Source organism: Camarhynchus parvulus, chromosome Z, assembly GCF_901933205.1.
Source record: "Camarhynchus parvulus chromosome Z, STF_HiC, whole genome shotgun sequence".
NCBI lineage: Eukaryota > Metazoa > Chordata > Aves > Passeriformes > Thraupidae > Camarhynchus > Camarhynchus parvulus.
The window spans coordinates 70,087,261-70,110,716 of NC_044601.1; the positions used below are offsets into that span (position 1 = coordinate 70,087,261).

General features: G+C 49.0%; 1 protein-coding gene across 2 annotated transcripts in view; it reads left to right on the plus strand.

Moving 5' to 3' along the window:
• Positions 1-12,336: 12,336 nt before the first annotated feature.
• NEDD4L (NEDD4 like E3 ubiquitin protein ligase) overlaps positions 12,337-23,456 on the plus strand; it is an 80,171-nt gene continuing 69,051 nt past the window's right edge. For both annotated transcript variants that reach the window (XM_030968173.1, XM_030968174.1), the window contains exon 1: positions 12,337-12,447. In XM_030968173.1, coding sequence (XP_030824033.1) covers positions 12,400-12,447 — 48 coding nt within the window. In that variant the 5' untranslated portion in view covers positions 12,337-12,399. The remainder of the gene's footprint in view (positions 12,448-23,456) is intronic.

Sequence of the window (23,456 nt, forward strand, 5' to 3'; positions counted from 1 at the left end):
TGTCTGAGGGAAACAGCAGCTGTTCCCCACACTGGGGCCATGAGGAGGAGCATCTGCCACCCAGACCCTGCTCAGACCCTGCTCCTGGTCACTTCCAGCAGGTATTTCCAGTTCTGCCTCAGGACTTTTCTCCTCCATCCTCTCCTTTATTCATCACTCTCATCTTTCACTCGTGCCCCTTCACCCCAAAACAGCAACATGCCCTAGGAAAAATACATTCCTTTCTGTCCCACTGCTGCTTCTCTCCTTCCCAACCTCTATTCCTGTTTGTCTTGTTTTGACAGGGTTTGGGACACAACTGTGTTGAAAGGGTTATACATATCAGTAATTCTGTATTTAAGCAGTTCTGAACACAACTGTTTATTCACATTCTTATTTGAGTCATTTCCTAATATGCAGAAACCAGAGGATAATGCAGATTGTCTTTCTAAGCAATCCTCTCCCTGTTCATCTTTCCATTTTTTTCTCTATCAATTAATCCAAATGGGGGAAAGAGTTTAATTCTCTATACCTTTCAGCTAATCTGGAATCAAAAGTAATTTAGATGGTAATTTTGAAAAGTATTAATTTGAGGAAAGGGCAGATGCTGCAGCTTGTATAGTTTGTAGGCAGCAAATAGATGGTGGCAATTCTGCATGCCGAAAGAAGTGTGCCTTTCTATATTAAAATGTGGAGGGTTTCTTCTTTTTCCTTTTTTCTTCCCCATTTAAATTAAAAACTTTCAGACAAAATTGATAGATTAGAGGTCTTCCTAGGCTACAGCCCTGCTTCAGTGTCAAGAAGGCTGAGCCCAGATCTTTTGGAAGTTTCAGTTTCCTAATCAATATCTAAGAGAGAAGGAACCAACAGATCGATAGCAGCCACAGCTCCAGAGATAACCCTTGGCAGAGGGATACCTGTGCCCTAGGGCCTCCTCACACAGCAGTGTGAGAATATTTCAGATGGAATATGGTCACTGGATCAGTTAAAGGCGGGGTGCACGTTGTGCCAGACCTTAGAAATTCTTCTAAGGGCAGGAACATTGGCAGGACACTCGTGCGTTTGTGTACAGGTTTCTCCAGGGAGCTTTCCTCTGCCCAGGTATTTTCCTGCCTCACATCTGGCACTTGCTGGAGAGAGCTCAGCTTTAAATCAGGCTCCATTCCAGCGGAATTGTTAATTCCCACAGTTGGGGTTAGAGCAGCCCAGCAGAGAATTCCACAAAGACAGAGCAGTGGCTGCACTTGGAGCATGCACCTCGTTATGCCCTGGATAAGGGATCCTCTCGTGCTTACAGAAATCCTAACACAAACTTCATGGCAAGGACATGCAGGTGTGGAGATTTTTCCTACTCCAGCTATTCAAAAAATGTTTCCTGTGCTTTACCCTTTCTGGCTGTGACCCATCAAGTCCATGGATTTTATACAAGCTCATGTTTCTGTAAAACCTCTCCTCCAAGCATGGCAGGGATGTTTCCCATGTGGAGAATAGCTCTTTTCCCAAGCTGTGAAATCAGGGGCTGACACAGGATGGGGCCTTTGACTCCATCTGGATCCAAATCTGTTTTCCTGAGGAGCTCCAGTGTTACTCCTTGCTTCTGCCAACAGATGGGGAACCACACCGCAGAATTCCGGCCGTGAGCTCTGCGGGACAGCACGGACCGAGCCGCTGCTTCCAGCCTTGCTGCTGTGTTCCTGACAGAGCACATTTGGCCCTAAAACAACGCTCTAAAAGCGTTAGATCTACATGCTGTCACTCAGGATTAGCCTAGGAGGGAATGCAGCTCCTGGGATCTGGGAAATGACAGATGCTGCCGGCGCAGTGATACATTTGGAGCAGTAGAATATACGTGTGGTCTTGCAGGGTATTTGGAAATGAGGGATAAGACTGAGGAACTGAAAGTCACTGACCTGAGTTCTGTGCCTGTTTCGATTGTATTTCTTTTCTGAATTTCCTTTCCCCAAAAGAGCTGAACTGATTTAGTCCTGAAGCCTTGCAGTGCTCAAGCACTTCATTCCTTCTCAGGTTCTCACTTGGAATTTCAGTGGGAAGGTGAGTTTTGCTCACAGATTTGTCTCTGGACTCTTTTGAACATGGAAATGTTCCCACCAGAGTACACTTAGGAAGTCCTCTATTTCTTGTTTGGGTTTTTTTGTTTGTTTGGGATTTTATTTTGTTTGGGTTTTTCATTGTGGTGGTGGGTTTTGTTTTTGTTTTGGTTTGGTTGGGTTTTGTTTTTAGGGGTTTTGTTTGTTTTTACAGTAGAAGGTTTATTTTCTTTTTCTTTTTCTTTTTTTTTCTTCCTATGAGTCTCAGTTGCCACAAATCAAAATTCTGGCTTTTCTGGCTGTCACTCTTCCTTGCTGCATCCTGTCTTCTGTGATTTGTGAGGAGTCTTTCCTTAAGGGAGCATTATTTCTGCTTAGCTTTCACCCAGTGTATCCCATTGTTCAGCTCTGGGCAATTGTTTTGGGATATTATTGATTTTATGACTTGCATTGTTGTCTGCACAAAACCAGAGCCATTTGGGGCAATTTGCTGCTTTCATACTTTCTGAGGGAAGGGAATGTGTGTTGGCTTGACTAGAGCAGCAACAAAACCCTGCTATTATTTTATGTGGTTTGAAGAGGGAATCCATCTCATGTTTCCCTGGAGGCACTTCTGTGATCAGGAATTACTACAACATTACTCAGAGCCCTTTGTGAGGGCGTTTACTTTGGGATGTTATCCCAGATAGTGCACACTGCTGTTCTCCTGACTGGCTGGCATGCAAAAAAAGATGGGAGAAACCAGTCTGCCAGGCAATTCTAGCTGTAATTCCATGAACATCCTCAGTAGTAGGGGAATCCTCCAGGAGAGAGCAAGGTACATAGCAATAATATTACTTATGAATTCAAAGCACTGTGCAAAGATTAAATCATCTCTGAAGCAACTCCAAGCGATATGTCCTAGTGAAGTGATTCCACTGAAATGCTGCTCACACAGCAGCAGGCAAGGAATACAATTAAGGAGAAGAAAATAAGAACGCCAAAGACAAATTGTGGCTGCAGGGTATGCATTCAGATGCTCCTAATGGATTATTCTGCCCTAGCATTGCTCTCTCAGCACATGGGCAGCGTGTCTGGGCAGGGAAGCAGCGGCTTGAGACGCAAAAGGAACACCAGGTTATGTGGATTGTTATTTTGACTCTATGGCAGGAGCAGTGTGCAAGGAGGACACCCAGCTCTGTGCACACATTTCCAGCAACGGTTCCCTGCACACAGGAACAGGTGAGGAGCCTCTTGAGAGCACCCTGGTCCTGCCAGGGACCCCACAGCTCTGCTGGGACTGGCAAGGCAGCTGTCCCCAGGACTCACAGGGTTTATCCATCATGTGCAGCGTCCCTCTGTTTTACCAGGGACATGTGGAAGTGAGTCAGTTTGTTTGTTTTTGAGGGAAGTTGCTGCTTTTAGCCACCTCACAATGTCATTTTATGTAATGTGTTCATGACTGGGCCTGTACCAATAGCTATGGATGTATATGTATATATATATATATTTATTATACATGTACGTGTGTATATGTGTATATATATATAATAGAGGCATTACAATAAAGTGGCTACAGTGTATATATATATACACACATATACACACACATATATACATAAATATATATATATATATATATATATACACATATTTATAACTTGTCACAGCATCCTTTTACCCTTTTCTTCTTTTCCTGGCTTAGAGCTCCCATGGTTCTTTTGCAGGCTCCATATACACAGGAAAAAGAAATCCCTTTGGTCTTTGCACCAAGGAAGGTGCCTTATGGAAGTTGAAATGCTGTTCCCTAGAGACGTGGCTTGAAGCCTGAAATTAAGGGGAAAGTATTCCAGAAAAGGAATCACTGGGCAGAGCTCATGTGGAGCTGTGGCAAAGATTGATTTGAAACAGAACGAGGGCAAGGAGAGGTCATCCTTTCCTTGGACTTTGGGAGTAGGACTTTGCTGATCCCTGTGGATCCCTTCCAGCTCAGGATATTTTATGATTCTATTCAAGACTTAAAATTAATATGCAGAGAAGCATGTGCTAACTAGAAATTCACTCACTCATCCTACTTTAAGCCCCCATTACTGCTTAAAACAGCTGATTAATGATGTTAGATGGTGATAGCATTCCTTTGATTAAACTCCCAAAGTAAGCAGAGTGGAAATGCCTAGCACTGGATTGCTGGTAAACGTGATTTATGCTTTGTGTGTGTTGCTCTATAAAAATGCCAGCAATCTGGATGTAGGCACATCTGCATTAAATGGATGCAGCTTGTTCAGAAGTGCTGCTGTTTGGACCAAACCGAAGGCCCAGTGTGTTTGTGCTGTAGGTGTGTGCCCACAGGAGGTGCCTCCAGCTCCGGCTGGCGAGAGCAGGCAGAGCCCGCCGCAGTCCGCGGGGACTCCGTGAGGATGTGCAGCCACCCACGCAGCGACACGTGCTGCAGCTTCTGACAACACACAGCACCTTCCCCGATGCCTTTCTTCTCTCTCCGCTAATCCTCCTCCCACTCAGCAAGAAAAGTAGCTGCACAGCTCACACAGATGCCAGCTATCAGCCTTACCCTAGAATAATTTAACACATCCCTGGAGAACTGTTCCTGACTCCTGTTTAGGGAGGCTGGGCATCGGGTTCCCTGCAGTTCACCCTGTACCCTTGGATAAACAACATATTTAGGTTCTGCTTGATTACTGTTTCCTAATCTTGCTCTCAGAATTCCTGCAAATTGTTGTCTTGCCAGAGAAGCTCCAAGGAGCCTCCCTTGGGTGGATGGAGCTGTGCTGTCCCCAGCTTCCCTCTGCCATGTGTTGCCATCCCTGTGAGTGTCAGCAGAAACGACTGTGCTCAGAATTTATGAAGAGAAATGCAAAACATGTTTGTCTGGCACAGAAATGCCAATCTTCTGAACCTCAGGTAGCCTCAGATGGTGTTTTTGACAGATCTGTATGTCTTCCTTGCTGATGAAGATTCATCTCTGGATCTTTCTGTGCCAGAGAAGGAGTTTGCTCTTTTGAGGGTGGTTTGAGTACATGAGGTATGTGATCCCATCCCTGGAGAGCGTGTTCTGCCACTGGCATGAACTACTACCTGCGGGGTCTTCTGGCAAGAGGAGGTGTCACTCACCTCATCCTTCTGGCTCCTCTTCCCTGTGTACCAGATGGAGATGAACATGGCAGCACCAGGAGAACAGTCTCCACATGAGGTTCAGCCAGTTCAGCCTGAGTTTCATCCACGGCTGCCAGAAGTTTAGAGGGTGCTATGAAGTGTAACCTTACAGAATTAAATAGTAAGGCAGATAAGGTTTTAGAGCAAGAGGAAACATCACAGTTTTGTGTAATCTGGCGCTGGCCATTTTTGGTTTTCAGGGTGTGTGTGGTTGATTGAGGAAAAATGTCCATGACTGTAAGTCAGAGGCTGGGTGGATTGAACTGACTCCTCTTCAGAGCCTAAGCTGGCTCTGTAAGTATAAACCATACCAATTCCTCCTTTTTCAGGGTAACTACTTTCAAAGTAATCTCAGTTTTTACATTTTTGCACAATTCTTAATCCCATTCTATTCCTTCCTTGTATTTTGGGCCATTTGGAACCTGTGCCACCACTTGACCCCAGAGGTGTGCATCAGCTCCGTGACTCACCTTTGAGCATTACTTAGTGCACATGATGAATAATGGGTTTGTGTAACAGGCCTCTGGCAGAGGGGTTATTTCCCCGAGTTTTTGTGTGAATTAGAAGAGCCTGGGACACCCTTTGTAGACTTGTTTCATGCTTTAGTGCTTGACTCACGACTCTAATCTGGTGCCATCTTCATGGCTTTATGTACCTCTTACCCGCCTACAGCTCAGATTGATTTTCCTCCTACTCACCCTTTTGCTCACTACTCTCCTCCCAGTTCTCCTCTAACTAATCCCTCTTGTTTCCCTCTGCTTGGTTTTGTTTGTTCCCTCCTCTCCTTCCCTCCTCTGTTTAAAAACCAACACAAACCCGAATGGAACCCAGCAGCTCACTGAACAGGAATATCCAAATGCCTCAGTGTGAGCTATGGGACGGTGCCACAGCCCAGCAAGCACTTCATGGGCTTGGAGCCAAATCTTCCACCCCATTAACAGGGATGCTCTTGCCTTCTGTGCCCAAGGATCTTCCAGGGTCTCCAGGTTATTGTTATCCTTCTTCTAATGAGCATGTTTAATTAAAGAGCAGGTATTTCCTAAAAGATTTGATTTGATTTGGGGACATCACGTGAAGGAAACCACAAAAAGACACTTTTCTCCCAAATCTTTATAGCCCTGTATGGAAATGGTTGAAAGCTTCTTACACCAGTTTTCAGGTGTCAGTTTTGTCTGAATTCACACAGCTGAGATGAAGGCACGGAAATGGTAAAGCTGATGGCTGCTTTTGAGAGAGGGATATCAAACCTCTCTCTTTTGGACAGGAACAGACGGGGGCTGAGATCTCTCGCCAAACCCCACTGAAGCAGTTTGGCTGTTAACTAATTGTATGCTTGTCACACTTGAAAGGGTCTAAAGGTCATGTCTTGGGGATAACTCCTATTTCTCCTTCAGACAGGGTCAGGTGAGACTGTGAGTTTGATCTGCCTTCAATTCTACAAGAAGCAAAAATCCTGAGGCTGTCTGGATTTGAGGTAAGGGAACAAATTCTCCTTTAAAAAGATGACATTAAAAGTAGGGATAGCCCATTGTGAGAAAATCTATCGTCGTGCTTCCAAAACCTCCCTGAGGAGGAGGACTTGTCCTAACTTGGGTAAACCTCCACCAAGCTACTGTGAGGCACCTGGCATCTGGAATGGCAGAAGCCATTCCGTGCCCTGCAGACACAGGAGAAATGATTGTCAGCTGCAACCCAAACACTGGGGTTACGAAACCCAAAGTGCAGGAGAAATCTCCACCCTGAAAGGAGATATGCATGCTGATTTGGAATTCCAGTGGGATGGGTGGGGTGGCTGTGCTGATTACAGTTTGGGGCAGGAATGATAGAGGATTTACGAAAGCTGGGCTCTTTCCCAGAGCTCTCCAGTTTGTCTGCAGAGAGGGATTTTAGTGCAAATTCCCTATTGATAATCCTGCATAGAATGAGCAATACAAGCAACCTGGGCTGTGTGTTGGGGTGGTGACAGCTCTTCAGGCGGCACACCAGCTTTAGCAGGATGTGAGCTAAGAAAAGCCATGTTTGGGGGGTAGCCCAGTGCTGCAAGTACCAAATCCGCAGCCAAAAAGTGCTTTACAGGAAGGTGCAGGTCTGTTGTCTCTGGGTGATGCTTGTCATGGCTCTTACTCCCAAAGAGCCACCCTGTAACGGGCTGGGAGGGGAGGAAAAGAGGATGAGGATTGCAAAGGCATTGCTTGGAACTGGAATGGATTGTTTGAAAGCTCTCACAGGTTAAGGAAAGCTGGGGATCTTGGAGGGATGGGATATGCTACAGATTTGCAGCAGGAAAGGGACTGAGGGAGAGGGTTATGGGCCTGTAAAAGCACAAATCCCTGGAGAACATGGACAGCTGATACTTACTCCCTATGTACCATGATACAAGAACCAGGAGAAATCAAATGACAGAATTCTAGAGAGGCCAACAGAAGGAGGTAATTTTCCACTCTGGCCAGTTCCAGAGACAAGAGACCAGGCATGGTGAGCCTGAATGTTTATTGCACCAGTCTTTTAGGTCTGGGGTTTTTCCTCCCTCAGGGGCGAGCAGCCCCGGGAGCATTAGGGAGAGCTCCCGTGCCCGCAGTGGTTTGTGGTGTGGTGGAACAGGAGGGACAGCATTGCTTGGGAGATGCCCCAAAGATTAGAGTGTCTGGCCTGACTCAGGCCCGCGTAACTCACCTGAACACCCATATTGCCATGGAAGATGTGGAAAGCTCCTGAGGCTGACTCTAGCCCCAGCAATCAACCCTGGGTCTGCTGGATGCTGTCCCTCCTGCCACCCACCAGACAGTGAGTGTCACACGCAGCTGGGACTCACACACTGCTCAGTGAGCCTGACACAGGGTGAATCTCAGCAACTGTACTTCCACACACGCTTCAGGCTTCATTTCATGTTTCCTCTTTCTCTCTTTTGCTGCCCTCCCCAGGGATGCCTGCCTGTGATTCTCAGTACCACACACATCCCCACGAACCCAAGGTGTATTAAAAGACAGAATGTGAAATCCAAGTGAAAGGAAGAGTCCACAGAACAAATCTCACGGCATTTGGATTGCTCACGGGCTAAGCAAGGTAAAACATGCCCAGGTTAAGTACTGAGCTGGAAGTCCCTGCCCTGTGACAGCACTGCCCAGAGGCCTCTGCCAGTGGCACTGCTCCCTGGGGACCTGGCCCCTCCACTCCCACACTGTCCAGAACTTCCAGGCTGTGGGACACTGAGCTGGAAGGAATTGTCTGCAAAACAGGCCCCTGCCTATATCAAAGGCCTTCCAGAACAATTAGCAGCCCCTGTCCAAAGCCTTGTGGCACCACACCTCGTGCAATTCTATTATTACTCTTTAAATAGCCCCAAAATGTTGGGTTTTTCCTTTTCTGTGAACTGCCAATTACTGACAGAAACACGGGGCTTCTCTTGACTTCTCCAGGGTTAATCTTTCTTTCCTTGCTCATGCCTGCAGTGTTATATTGTCACTGGGAACTGAGCAACAATTAACAATTTATGTTTTGTGGGAGCTTGATTCAACTTGGCTTATAGCTTTTTTTCTATGACATTCTCAAGAATACATTATAAAATACTGATATATTTTTAAATAGTTAATCTTTTACTAGTTTTCTGTGTTCTGAACCATGCTCAGCCCCCAGCCATTCCAATAATGCTTCAAGGAAGGTATATACTGAGAACACAGAGGCAATTATGTTAGTCCAACAGCAACCTGATAAAATATTAACATTTCTTATGAAATTTTTCCAGAAGGAAGGAGAAAAGTCATCACTAGCAAGAAGCTTTGCAGTGGGAAAAGCCTTTTTTCAGCAAAAAATTGTTAAGTAACCCCATTAAATATTGAACGATGCTGAGGTGTGTCTGTACACAGCCTCATTTCAGCCCAGTGTGATGCAGATTTTATTTCCTCCTCTGCAGAAATCACGAAATCCTGTTTTAAACCACGATGGAAGAGCCAATCAGATAAAATCTGTACCTTTCCACTATACTTTTATGATTTGTTAAGTTCACTGGAATGAGTAATACAGTGTGAATAGAACATTTTAAATACCCCTTGGCAGTCACTGAAGTACAGTAATAATTTAAAAGATACAGGAATCACCAAACTCCATGTGCAGCTGGTGCCACATTGAACCAAAGGGAGCCTTGTCTGGGTGATTTTCACCTCTGCACTCCCATTTTGTGTTTCACCAGAGCTGTTGAGAATAAATAAATAATAAATTGAACAGCAAAAAGCAAGTCATTCTGGGCAGCCTCTGGCAGCAGTTTGCTCTCATAATGCTGTTTGGTGAGCTGGAAGCATCCAGCTCATTTCCTAAAGAGCATTTTCTGCTTAGGTCGGGGCTCTATTAATCTGTTCAAGCCAATTCTCTAAAATCCAAACCATCTGTATTTGGGAAGATCGTGGTTTATTTGGATTCTCTTTGTGTCTGCTGTCAGTAGATGATTAAAAGTACGAGGGATTTACAGTGTAAAGTCTCACTACTGGCACGTTACAGTGACCTTCTAAGCAGCATCTCCAATATTTGGGTAACAGCTGGTACAGTTAAGTCCAGCAGGGAAACAAAGAGCAGCCACAAAAGCTGGAAATGGCTGAGCTTTGGCAGTGCAGAGTGGCTGTGAGGAGTGGGGAAGGCTGAGCTTTCAGTGTTCCTCCAGGCGTTTCACTGGCAGCTCCCGAAGGCTCCTTGTGAAACACACGGCAATGCTCAGGCAGCATTTTTGTCTCAGGGGTGCCTGGAGTTTCTAGGGAAGCAGTGAAGCAGCCACTGGAGACCTGGCCCAGGGAGCCATCACTGTCCCCATGTCCCCATGTCCCCATGCCCGGGGCCATGCGGCCCCTGCTGTGTGGGGACAGCTGCTGCTCCTGCAGGCAGGGGTGCTGCGTCCCCCACTGCCACTGCTCCCCTCCTGCACAGGTGGGTGGAGAACTGCCAGCCCCAAGACACACTAAATCTATTTTTCTCAGAAAATGGTAAATAATTCATGGGGCTTGGTTCTATAAAGAGGCCAGTTATAAATCATCCGAGCTGCACCTGGAGATTTCTGATGTTGGCATTATCACATGAATTACATCTCTCCAGGGCCATCTACTACTGTAAACACAATTCCAAAGAGGAATTATGCATGTGACATGCACAGGCAAACAAACAAGTCATCTTCAGCCTGGATTTGATACTAAAGCTTTGCAACCCAGTTGAGCTGTTGGTGGTGCTAATTTTCTGCTCTGGCCTCAGAGATCCTTCCATCCTGCTCCTGTACAGGTGTACTTGTCCCTGGGGAGCACCTGTTGGTGGGAATGCTGGCTGACTGTACACCACCAGCAGCCCAGTGCTGCGAGGTGCACGGGAAAAGCCATGGATGTGATTTCAGAGGGATGTACATGAACATGTGCTGCAGAAAAAATCTGGATTCTGAGATTTCCATGTATCACCATCTTTACTGTGCTGGGATACAGTCCAGTTACAGATGTTGAATTACAACAACTGTTTCTTTTTCATTCTGCCCTTCAGAAACCAAGATTCTTGGATAGGAACATGCAGGTTCCTGATGGTTTCCAGCTCCTGGTGTCAGCACAGAAAGACATGGGAGGCAAAGAACTGAGAAGTGAGAGGTGGCAGAGATGCTTCTGTTAAGGCAACCAAGTAAGTGAGTGTAAAGCAGGGGAGCAAAGCTACGTCCAGAGCTGGGAATGGTCTGCTGAGCTCGGAACAAAGAGGAATCAAAGGGAATGTATCTTGGGGAGAGAATGTGGAGTGAGCCCGGTGCCAGGTGCTCCTCTGGGCTCCAGCATCCCAGGACAGGCCTGGCCACGAGAACAGGCAGTCTGGCTGTGCTGCTGGGGAAACCCCTGCCGTGCCCAGCCCAGCCCAGCCCGCACCACGTGTGCTTTATGGCCAGGAGGGACCGGGGCAGTGCAAAGGCTGATGTCTCCTCAGGCTGGACTTTAACAGCTCTGAGGCACTGCTGCCTGGGCAGAGGTCACATCCTTCCTGCCCCACAAAGGGCTTTGGAAAGGCTGGGGAAACACTTTCTGGCCTACAGACTGCTGTGGGATCTCTCCAGAAAAAGGGATCTCCTTTTTCCCATTTTCTGCTCGGCTCTGTGGAACAGAAAGAGGCACACAGAGGCAGGCTGCTGAAGCCAGTGCACTTGTCTGACGTGCCCAGAACAGCCCTGTGTTGGGCTGTGGTGACAGATCTGTCCCGTGCCAGTAGCCCCACGTGCCTTTGGTGACACATTGTGTACATAAAGGTAAATGTGGCAGAGCATAAACGTGTCTGGGCACCGCTGCCATGGAACTCCCTCAAGAGCCTCCACTCAAGCACCACCGTACTGCCAGGACACATCGAGAGATCATAAATGGGAGAGTAGCACAGGGAAGGGCACGGCTGGGGGCAGAGCCAGCTCAGGGGCACGAGGCAAATCAAAACCTCATTCAGAGCTAAAGCGGGACTTGATTTTGCCCAGAAGTGCCCTCCTCCAAGGGCTCACGGTGTTTTGTTCCCCTAAAACTCGTGATGGGGAGGGAAGAAATGCCACAGTGAGTGACCACCTCCGACTGCTCCGGAGAGCCGCGAGCAGCGCGGGCTTCGCTGCTGCGCATCCCGGTCCCGCACGGGGACGCGTCCCGGGACACGGCCCGGGCCCGCACGGGGAGCGCTCTCGCGGTCCGGGCCCAGCGGCGCCGCTCCCGCCCACTGGGGGGCGCCACCCACACGCGCCCGCTGCCCCCGCGCGCCAGCTCCGCGCGCATCCCTCGCGCTCCCCTTTCTTCCCCCCCACCTCTCCGCGCGCGCCCCCTCACGCGCCCCCGACGCGCTCCCTCACGCGCCCCCCACAGCCCCTCACGCGCCCCCTCACGCGCTCCCTCACAGCCCCTCACAGCCCCTCACAGCCCCTCGCGCCCCCTCACGCCCGTCCCTCAGGGCGGTGCGGGAGCGGAGCGGGGCCCCTCCCGCGCTTTGTGCCGCGCCCCGCCCGCCGCCGTTGGGCCGGCCCGGCGCTCTCCCCGCCCCGCCGGCGCTTCCCGTCCGTGCGGCCGCGCTCAGCCCCGGCCCGCGGCGGCGGCAGCGCGGGCGGCCCCCGGCGGCCCCGCCCCCGGCCCCTTTCCGCCGGGCTCGGCTCCCGGCGTCTTCCGCCGCCCGCGGGCCAGCGGCGGCAGCAGGAGAAGGCGGCGGCGGGGGCGAAGGCGGCGGCGGGCGGCTCGGCGGGCCCGGGAGCGGCTCCATGGCGACCGCGGCGACGGAACCGGTGTACGGGCTCTCGGAGGACGAGGTGGGTCGGCGCGGACGGGCTGGAGTGGGGTGTGCCGGGGCCCCGTCGGCGGGAGGCACGGCTGAGGTTCGGGAGCTGGGCGAAGGTCGGCGGTCGGTCTGGGAGGGCAAGCGTTGCCCGCCCCTCAGGGCTTCGCGCCCCTCTCGCAGCGGCCACTTGCCCGGGGCGGCCCGGGTCGGGGAGCGCTGCCCGCACCCCAGGCAGGTGCGGCCGCCCAGAGCCCGCGGGTGCCTCGGTGAGGCCGGCGGCGAACAAAGAGCCACGGCCGGCGGTGCTGCGGGCGGGGGCGGCCGCCCCTCTCCGCCTCCTCCCCGCAGCACTGCCGGTGTCCCCAGGGAGCGGCCGCGGGGCCGGAGCGGAGCAGCCGCCGGGCCGGTGCGCCGAGTACTGTGTCAGACACAGCCTGGCCCCAATGCAGATGGAGCTGATAAGCGGGGTAGGAGCCGCGATAACTAATCACCGTGTGCCGGCTTTATCAGCCGATGTCTTCTGCAGAATCAAGCAAATCATACAGGCATTGGGAGAATAGTCCAGTTTACTTTAGGTGAATGTTAAAAATCTTACTTAATGCCCTTTTTGTTTCATTGCCTTGGTCAGGTGCTCCTTTTCTTAGGAGCCAGTGTCGTAGAGCATCAGCAATGGGCAAGGCTGCATTACTGGGCTGTGGTTTCAGGGTATCGGCTGTTAGGAGCGCATGTATGTCTTTTATTTTTACAGGAGTGAATAGTAATTATAACAGCATTGCTTCCGGTTTTGTGGGGCTGAACACAACGGGTGATGTGTCAGTCTGTCTGTAGTGTAGAAGAAACATTAAAAACATCCTCTGCCTTGTGAAACTGACAGTGTTTCTTACCTGGTATTTCAGCGGCACCGGGTCTGGATAAATGTAATGTTTAATTCTCATTAGGAAGGAGGATCCTGGGCAGGAGTGGGTGTTTTGGTAAGGGGGGGGTGTCATTCTGTTGTTGTTAAATTATAAAGCTGAGAGCAGAGTGATTGCAAACGCTCTGCGTGTGTCTGAAGGTAGGGGAGAGGAGAGGGCGTTGCAGGAGCGTTGGGTGATGTAGATAGCGAGCACAACAGCAGAGGAGAACCTTCTCCTCCCTGGGCTGTTTCCATAAGCCTTCGCGTGAGCACAGCAGTGGCTGGCACCAGTCCCCAAGCAGCTTTGGGCCAGCTCCGGTGCATTGCCTCACCCTGCAGGTAGCTGGGCCCACTGCTGGGCCGTGCTTGCTCCGGGGCTGCCGGGGGGTCTGCGGTAATCCTGGCTGGTCCTGGGCTCCAGAGGGCCTGTGGTGATCTTGCCTGCTGCTGGGGGGGTTTGCACACGCTTAGGGAACAGCTAAAGGCAGAGGGCTTTGCTGTCCCAGCATGGGCATTCCAAGACATTTGGTTGGAGGTGCTTTTGTGCTTATATTAGCAAGTGTGATCTGTGAGGAAAAGGGAAACCTGGAGCCACCCTGCCAGGTCCCAGGGAGGTGGCTGAGAACATCACGCTGGAGCTTGGCTGCTGCCTTTTCTGTTGTGCGTGCGCTTGGCTGTGTCTTTTGTCCCTGCCTCCTGCCTCGACATATGCTGGTACTTGCACAGAATGCTAAAGAGAAATGGATACAGGGAGAAATCTGCTGGCTGCTCTCACCTTGGCTTGGAGGTGGAGGGATCTTGGGACAGCAGGGGCTGTTCCTGCCATGATGCTCAGCCCCAGCAGATGCTGGGGACTTGGCCTGTGGAGCAGTGGGCAAGGAGATGTGTTTGTCAGTCACCTCCCGAGGTAAAACCAAGCTGTTAGAAAAGGAGCTGCTGGGAAAAGAAAGGCTTTGGTCTCTCAGCAGTGACCGATGTCACAGCTGCAATGATGACCACAGCCACACTGCCTGAGGGACAGCAGACTGTGCTTTGTCTCTGGCTTTGCTGTGCATCTGCTGATGCTGGACACTTCTCAGGAAGAGCAGTGACCGTCTAAAACTACAGTGGGAGTCCACAAATGGAAATAGGATGGAAGAAAGAGGGAAAAGGATCTGAGGCAGGGGTGGCACGGAGAAGGGTGCAGGTGATACTTACAGCCTGTTGGGCTGTATTTTCATGACCCTGAGAGCCTGACCCACTGTTGAGTCTCTAGTAATGGGCAGAGGAGAGCACGGAGGGAGGGGAGGATGGTCTCTCTCAGGAAGGTGGCTGTGTGAAAGCTCTAGTGAAGGTAAAGCTCAGGTGGGCTGAGGAAGGTGTGCTGACAGTTCTCTGCATGCTGGCCTGTGGGTAATGACTTCCCTCTAGCATTGGCCTGGACTTGGCTCATCATTTTTTGGAAAGCAGAGCTCTATTAGCTGTGAGAGAGCCGTGAGAGGCTGAGTTACGTACGTGGACACATTCAGCCTATTCATTTCCTTTGTTCCTGCCTGGGTTTGAAACGCAGTTTGCGGATCTGTTGTAGATGGGTTTTGGAGGGCTTTGAGTTGGCCTTGCGCAGTGCTTCCACTGCTGGCACATTTGCTGATTGGAAAATGCAGTGATTTACATGTGAGCCGGACTTGCTGAGTGGCTCTCCAGAGAGAGAAGCAGCAATCTCTCCTGCAGACCAGAGGCACAGGCTTCCCTCCCGCTCCACAGCTGATGTGTGTGCTAGGCGTGGAGCAGGCCCGGGCTGCGTGTGCCGGTGTGTCTGCAGACTGTGGGCCTGCGCTCATCCCTGTGCACGGGGCTGCCTTCCATGTGAATGTGGTTCCCTTTTGCCCAAGGACTCTGACAAGTGTTGGAACACTAGGCCTTTTGGGGATTTGGGGATCACTGAGTCACAGGGGATGAGCCAACCATTGCAGTTTTTCATCGCAGATGATGTTGTGTTCATAGATCAGTCTCCTTGTAAACCTGAACTGTAAAGTGTGTTATATTAATTAGTTAAAATGAGTTGTAAATCAGATTCATACCCTGCCAATTTTTCACTGTCGGGATGATCTCAGCACTGGGCCAGGCTGCTCAGAGGCTGTTGGAGCTCCATCCTTGGGGCTGTTTGGGACCATTGGGACACAGGCCTGGGCAGCCAGCTCTAGCTTAAGCAGGGGTAGGCCAGGTGACCTTCAGAGGCTCGTGCCAACCTCAACCTCTTTGTGATTCTGTGAAATAGTATTTATACAGGCTCCTGGAAGCTTAGGTGCTTTCATGCAATCTCTAAATATCAGTGTATATAAAAACTTACAGCCCTTTGTAGTGGAAAATATTTGTGAATGAAGTGCACCTCTTGTTTGTTTCAGTTTGGGTTTCTTGAGAGTCAGATGTTACTCACACAAATCCACAAACATTTTGCTTTCTTAGTGTCCTTGGATGGAAGCAAAACTTGCAGCTCCTTGGAACTTGTTTGCTTTAATAAAAAATGGAACTTCAGAAAAAAGATCCTTGAAGAGTGTCTTTTTATACTTTATTAGGAGGAAAAGAGGTTCATATGTGAAACTGCTCTCTGCAGTTCCAGCATTCTTCTCTTTTTAAGTTCTGTTCAACTTCTGTGACTTTTGATTGAGTCAATTGGAATTAGAAGCTTCCTACTGAGATGACATTTTGTCATGCCTTAGAATTTGTCAAAAGGATCTTATGTTCCTGAAAATATCTCAATGTGTTAGATACAATCCCATGTGCCTCAAGATAAATAATTCTGTGTGTAGTCACTGTAGTCTAACCTTTCATCTTAGTTCTGGTGTGCTGTGCTGGGCAAAGCCTTGTGCCTGAACAGTGAATCCTGAAGGATTTCAGGACCTCAGGAGCCTGTATTGTGCTTCGCTTTACTGAGACACACTTTGGGGAAAGGGAAACAAACCCAGCTCTGAGTATGATGGAAACGGTTCCTATGGACAGGATGGATTCCTGTAAAGGACAGGCTCACCTGTACTGGATCTGGCATTAAGGTAAGGAATAAGCCAGGATTTGCCACAGTGGTGCTGTGGTGAAATGCAGCTCGTGCTGTGATGGATAAACTGTCTGTGCAAACTGTTTCAGACTGAGGCATATGGGAGGTTGGCTTTTGTGCCTCGTGTTTACATGTTCCTGATGGATTTGTTGCTCTGGAATGATCTCCCTTGAGGGTGTCTCTTTCCCAGTACTCGAGTATCATGTTAACAGATCCATGAGATGGGGCTGCAAAGGCCTCAAGAAGGTATTATTGCTCATTATCAGCAGGATTTACTGGGGAGGAAAAGGGCTGCGATTTTCCCTCCCTCCCTGGACTTGGTGGCAGCAGTGACATGTGGGAGTTCAGGGCTGGGTCTCTCTACTTTGCATTTGAAGCAAACCATAAACTTTGGAAGTAATGGCAATCCTGAGTTGTTTGGGCAGTGTCAGTGTTGCAGATGGTTGCAGTTAGATTTCGAGTGACGTTTCCTGTTGTGTGGTCTTGTGGTGAGGCTGTACCTTGCAACTCACCCAGCTTCTGTGCTGTGCTGGCACGGCCAAAGATGTTTCCTGAACCCAGGCTGTCCCCACGGAGCCCCTGCCAGGACTGGTGCTGGGGAGGGGTTCCAGAGCCATGTCCCTTCATTTCCAGTTCAGCTCCTGGAGCAGCACTGGAGCTCCGGCTGCTGTGGCACTGGAGGAGTGCTGGATGAAGGACCAGGGCACTGATGTGCTGGAGAAGCAGCTTGTGGGTGGCTGTGGCTCCTCAGCTGTGAGGTGGAAAGGGGCAGTGGGGGGGGCCAGTCTGCCCAGGGATGCACCCCTGGCCCCATGAGCTCAGCCCAGCCCACTGTGTTCTTGAAACCTGGAGGCTTTATGTGAAAAAACCCTTGAGTTCCTTGAGAAGATGCACCCTTTGTCACCACCACTGAACACAGACCCTTTAAATGAGAGCTCTGTTGTTTCTGCTCTGAATATTCCAGTTACATAAAAGCTTCACTGTGCCATCTGAGTGTGAGAGGGGCCTCCCTTGGTCACAGCACCAACAGTGTCTTAGCAATAAGCAATTCAGAATAGTGACTTTTTTATTGACTTCGAATTGTTTTTATAGACTAAGTGCACTGGCTTCAGGGCTAACATGTAAACCTTAAATGATGATTAAAAAGTCCAGGTAAGGAAACATTTAATAAATGACAGGCCTTGCATATCTACTTGTGTGGCAGAATATCAAAATAGGCTGTGGTTCTCAGGAGGTCAATAGATTTTTATAGCAGCCTGCATTTTAAACCAGCTTTTGATGAGTTATCGGCATGTTTTGGTCACTAGTGCTGACACTAAGTAAATTCCAGTTTTATTATAAAATTAATGTAAAGACATTGAAGGAGGCTTGTGGTAATAAGAGGGTCTGAGGGAGACGAGGAATGTTAGTTTTAGCTATACCCCCATTCAGAGATGCTCTGTCTCCCCCGGCTGTTGTCCTGTCCTCTGAGGGTGGTGTGTAGGTAGCGTAGCCCATGGTTCCGCTGCTGCCTTAGGGAAGGGGGATAAGCATTCCTTGCGTTTCATGTGAAGGGATGGCCGCTGGAGGGCGCTGTTTAACAAGAAATGGGAACTGGAGGTTTTCCTCTGCCCTGCACAGAGGCCATTTTCCTGGGAAGCGAACATGGACTGTGAGCCCCACACCTGTTGATGAGCAGGCACCTCACCCCCGGGGCACAGCTTGCACTGGGAGTTACGGTTAACAGATTTCTGACGGGATTTTTTGTGTTCTGTTTTGAAAATATCACCAGGCATGCTATGAGTGCTGAATGAGCTTATCTGTCACAAAGGAATCGGTGTTACATCTTAGGATGTTGTGGGAAGAATGCAGCTTCTAGGCTGGACTTGTATGTGCTAAGGACCTTCAGGTGGTGCTGGTATTTAATATTATATATTTAATATTGTATGATATTTAATATTATATGCTAAGGACCTTGAGCTGGTGCTGTGCTTGATATGTGCTGAGGACCTTCAGCTGGTGCTTATTATGTGCTGAGGACCTTCAGCTGGTCCTTATTATGTGCTGAGCACCTTCAGCTGGTGCTGGTGCTTGATATGTGCTGAGGACCTTCAGCTGGTGCTGGTATTTAATATGTGCTGAGGACGTTCAGCTGGTGCTGGTGTTAGTGGTTGATCCCAGGACAGTTTACTTGCACCTCCACCCTGTAGTAGAGGAAGTTGAGGCTGATGGCTTCTGGAGGGGTCCACTCAAATCAGTGGATTTGCACTGCTGAAAGAGAGATGCTGCTTTCTCTTGTACAGCCTGGGACCACCTGTGGACAGCGTCCCATGTCTTTGCAGGGCTGTTGAATTGCAGTAACTTGTGGAAAGGTGGTGGAAGTCAGAGGTATGTGGCACGAGGAGCTGGGGTGGTGGTGGGGGGTGTGTGTGAAGGGAGGGTAGGGCACCTGCTTTTTGGTGGCTGTGAGCTGTGACATTGGCTGTGTAGGTCTCGTGAATCCAGAGCTTTGGCTAGAATCCTGGCCCTGATTAAGTCTCTGACAAGTTTGCCTAAAAGCAGAATGTTAAATAGATGAATTCCCTAACAACCAAGTGGAGTTTTTAACCTTTCTTTAAAGATTTCTTGAGTTGACCATTCCTGCTGTTTGTGGTGAAGGGAGTGGTAAGAGGGAGAAGTGGTGAGTGGACAAAACTGTGAGTTTGGGCTTTATGCTTGTGCTGATTCAGCCTCGTTAACAAAGCAACAGCTTTGCTGTGCAGCGATGAGCAATGGATGTGCTTCTTTAACCTCTGCTCTTGGTACAGTGATGTTTGAGGTAATATAAAATACTGATTATTGTTTGTAACAGTTGAGCTGAAGGAACTTGAAAACGCTCTGTCTTGGACAGGCCTTGCTTTAGTGAACTGAGAGCATACAGCAGCGGTGTAGATGCAGCACCATTTTATAGCTGAGGGAATGGTGTCACTGTTTGGAGTTCAGGATTGCAGGATCACCTCCCTGCCTCACTTGGTATCTTCGTATGTGCCTTCCCCCCACCCCTTTGTTAAAAGGCAGTCTTAGTGCTAAAGTTTACACCCGTCCCACTGGGGGGGGTAGACACTTGGGATGGAGAACTGCCCGATCCAAGGAGTGGTGAGTTGGGCAGCTTGGGTGCTGTGTGCCACAGTGAGAGGCACATTCCTTGCACAGCCTGCGCTTGTTTCAGTAGGATAAGTGCTGGAGGCACACATTTGGGTGGGTGCCAGAAAGACCTCTGCGTTTATCCTTGCTGGCTGTTTGGCTTGTTTCAGTCCCATCTGGTCAAGTTTGGTCATTTACTATTTTATTCCTTATTTCCAGTGTCTATAAAAAAACATTGAGTCCTCAGGGTCAGGTATATTCCTGTGCATGCCTGGCCTGGACTGTGTGTGAATAACACCACTCCCGCTACCGTGGCCCGAGGAGGCACTTCTCCTTTCTGTTCCCTGTGGGAGGGAGCCTTGCAGTGTGGTTTTCCCTGGCAGGGTAGGCTGTCCACAACAATGCGGTGACACACCGGGATCCTGCCAGCGTCCGTGCTGATGACTCGCCGTCCCTGCTGCTGGAGCAGGGAGCGTTGGGAGCGCAGTGAGTGGGATGAATCTTGCTTCCTGCCTTCTCTGTCGGCAGCGCCTCCTGGCCGCTCCAGCCCAGCAGGAGGGTTGGTTTCTCCTCTGCCGTCCTTGCCTCGGCTGGCTCCGGTGCTGTTTGTCGCCCACAGTTCTGGGGCTGATCCTCTCCTACCAGTCATGCTGCTAAGAGCCTTGTAGGAGACGAGAGCATTGTCGTTGAAAACTAGCAATTTCCATGGCATGGGTAGCCTGAGAGTGCCCGGGGTGTGTTTTCCTTCCTCAGAAGCTGCTCTCTGGTTGTGGCCATGACATCAGGATTCCAGCAGTGCCGCTGGGTGCTCGCTGGAGGTGCAGCGACCTGAGAGCTGGGCAGGAACAGGGACAGGCTTCCCCTGGCCGTCAGGGAGGCTGCCTGAAGGTCTGGAAACCAGAGCTGGATGTGGGCCTTTAGGAGACATAAGGGGCAGTGAACCTGAATGGGTTGTTCTCTTTTTAAGGTAGCACTATAGATATTTTTTCCAAACTGTCTTTTTCGTACAAAGTGGATTATCCTGATGCTTCTATTACCTCTCTTATCCAGAAGCTGCTTTCTCATTCTGTGTTCTGATTAGCATGATAAAGAACGTGTTGCATTTTCCTCCCATGTTGAGGCTGAGATTTTACTTATCCCTGTTTTAGGGCCAGCTGCATCCCAAGGGTGGTGGCTGTGGCACTCTGGAACCCCAGAATGGGACAGGTGGTTGCAGCAAAGGCCAGCAGACCCCCCCTGTCCTGCAGGTGCTGTGCTGGGCAGGTCTGACCAGGCTGGGAGCAAGGTCAGAGTTGTTTTTTCCAGGGATATCCTGCAGCTGTACTAGAGATTGTGCCAAATCAAGCTGCAGTCAGGTTTTGGTTTTGTCTTAACTAGTTTCTGTTGTAGTTTGAAAGTCAAACATTGTAAACTAGACCGTGCTAAATGGTTACAGGCGGGGTGTGGATTACCTGCCAGGTCATTTGTCACCATGTTCCTGCATGCTCCTCATGCAAGATCCTGACAAGAGCCCCTTTGGAAGCTGAGGAAGCCATGGGCCCTTCACAACTGTTAGTGACTGGCCTCAAAGTCTGCAGAGTTAAGATGCTGGAGTTTGTAGCTAATGTGTTTTCAAGTCCTGTGATCACCTTCTGATATGATGTGCCTACTTGTGTCACCTTCTTTTTTTAGAAAAAAGCCTCCCTCATTCATATTTTGGGTCTTGTGCATTAATACAGACTGAGTCTTCACAAACCAAACTGCTGACCCGGGTGTGGTGGTGCTGTGGTTTGATTTAGTTGCCCTCAGGGCATTGCTGTGCCTGGCAACTTTGGTTTTTTCACTGACCACTTTAGCACTTTTCTTAGTGTCACAAGTTCCTTACCAGCATTTGTGTTTTCTGATCTTTGGAGCAGATTTTGCTGTGTTCAGTATAAGCAGCTGCAGTATGGGCTTGCATACAGGACAAATACCATCTCATGGGATGTGTTAGGTTGTCTGTTGCTGTGGAGCCTCAGCCTATCTCCAGTTGGGAGCCTGTTAAAGGAAGCAGTTCTGTGCCATTGCAGTTTGGGCTCTGCAGCTCCAAGCTGGTTTTCTCCCTTTGCTTTGTACAGCATAGTCACCATTTAGCAGCAGAATTGGACTCTGTGTAGATCATCTTGTTATTTCTGGAAGGGGGTGTGACTTCATTTAAACCTGCCTGGAGGAAACTGAGTTTGTTCTTCAGACTTATGTTAATTTGTGTGACCTCAAGAGCTTTTCACTGCCGTACTTCAGTCACTGTAATATGCATTTGTGTTCTTGGAAGAAAAATCCTATTCTTTATTCCCAAGTTGTTGACTGAGCTCTCTCAAAGTGCTTGTGGTGTCAGGAGCACCAGCCCTGTGTGTACCTCATCATCTCTGCAGGTAGCAATGTGATACAGGGTCAGGAATAAGCAGGTAGAAGCAACAGTTTCTTTACACGGCTGGTTGCTGTGGAAGCCGAGCCACTGCCTGTAAGTTGCCTGAGGAATTCAGCATTGCTGTGCCCTCCGCTCCCTTCCTGTTCTGCCTCTTGGAGGAACATGCATCTGTGCTTCCCCGGGACAAGGTCCTGCTCTGGGATGCTGAATGACTGACCCTATTGCAGCGCTTCTGCAAAACATGGATTCTGAATGTGCCTTTTGTTTGGGACATCGAGCCCCAGTTTGCATCCAGAATGCCTGGCAGGACACAAAGTGCAGCCTTTGTTTTAGATAATGAGTGGTGAATATTTTAATGAGTGTTTCTTAGTCTAGTCACTGTCAAGTACCATTTTGGGAACAAGTGACTGAGCTAACCTCTGAGCTTGGTCCGGCAACAATCCATTTATTGATAGAATTTCACAATTTTTCAAGGAATTTCCCATAAACCATTAATACAACCAAAAAACAAAACAAATGGCCACTCCAAATCCAACAACCAATGCAAGCAACACTCCAACCCTCCCTGAAACACTTCCAAGCCTTCCACGTTAATGTATAAGCAGAACTGATACAGACCGAAAAAGCACTCAGTATCACTATCACTGTATTTGTTTTTCTTTAGTCTGTTCTTTTACAGTGTGTGAAAGACAAGCATATTTCATTAACAAAAGAAAATGTCTTTAAATTAAGATAGTACCTACTTTTCCTCTTCAAAAGCACCTTCAATGCATGTATGCATAGGAAAGAGCTTCTGCAGCTGAATTACTCATTTTCCTGCATTGGGCATATTCTTGTTAATATATTTTTTTTTCACTCCAGTTATTTTTCACATGAACTTCAATTCTGTTCTCATGTTTGGCTGTTTGTAACATATCCCTGTATGTCAGTGGATGCACTGGGGAGGAAGTGAAGAAGATTTGTCTTTCAGCCAGGAGGGGCTGTGCTTGCTCCTGCTCAGTTGCCAAAATCTAGTCAGCCTTAAGCCTGGATTAGTAACTGAGCAGTTTTCTTGTTCTTTGTGAGACACAGTTCTCAGATGGAAGAGCCTGCTAGCCCTAGGCTATCTATTTATATGACAAATAAATACTCATAATGAAAAAAAAGAGTCAAAGCTTTGTCAAGGAATGCTGTGATAAAAAGGGAGCAGGAAAGGAAGAGGTAGAAGGAGGTGGTAGAACATAGTGCGCAAGTAGTTTGGAGACACCAGGACTACAACCAGGATCCAAAAGCCTGACGCGAGATGTTTCTGGTGGGAGCAGATCCCTTCCCTATTGACTTGGCCTTTTCACTGGTTTAAGTGGCTGGTTTTTGTCCCCTAATCTGTAGGGGGGGGCAGAGGCTGTAATGGAGAGATTCTTCCCCCAAATGTGAAATTCCTGGGGAGCAAAGCCTTAATGGACAAGAAGTACTGCTAGAGGCTTTGACTTGTTATTCTTTTGGAAAAAGAAACTTAATCAAGATGAAGAAGAGAAGTCAAAGGAGTGAACTGCTGGAGTGACTGACTACCCTCTCACTGAAATGTTAATATGTTTGGAAGAATTTTTTCACCAGGGGAGGTTGGAAACTCATACGGAACATTAATTA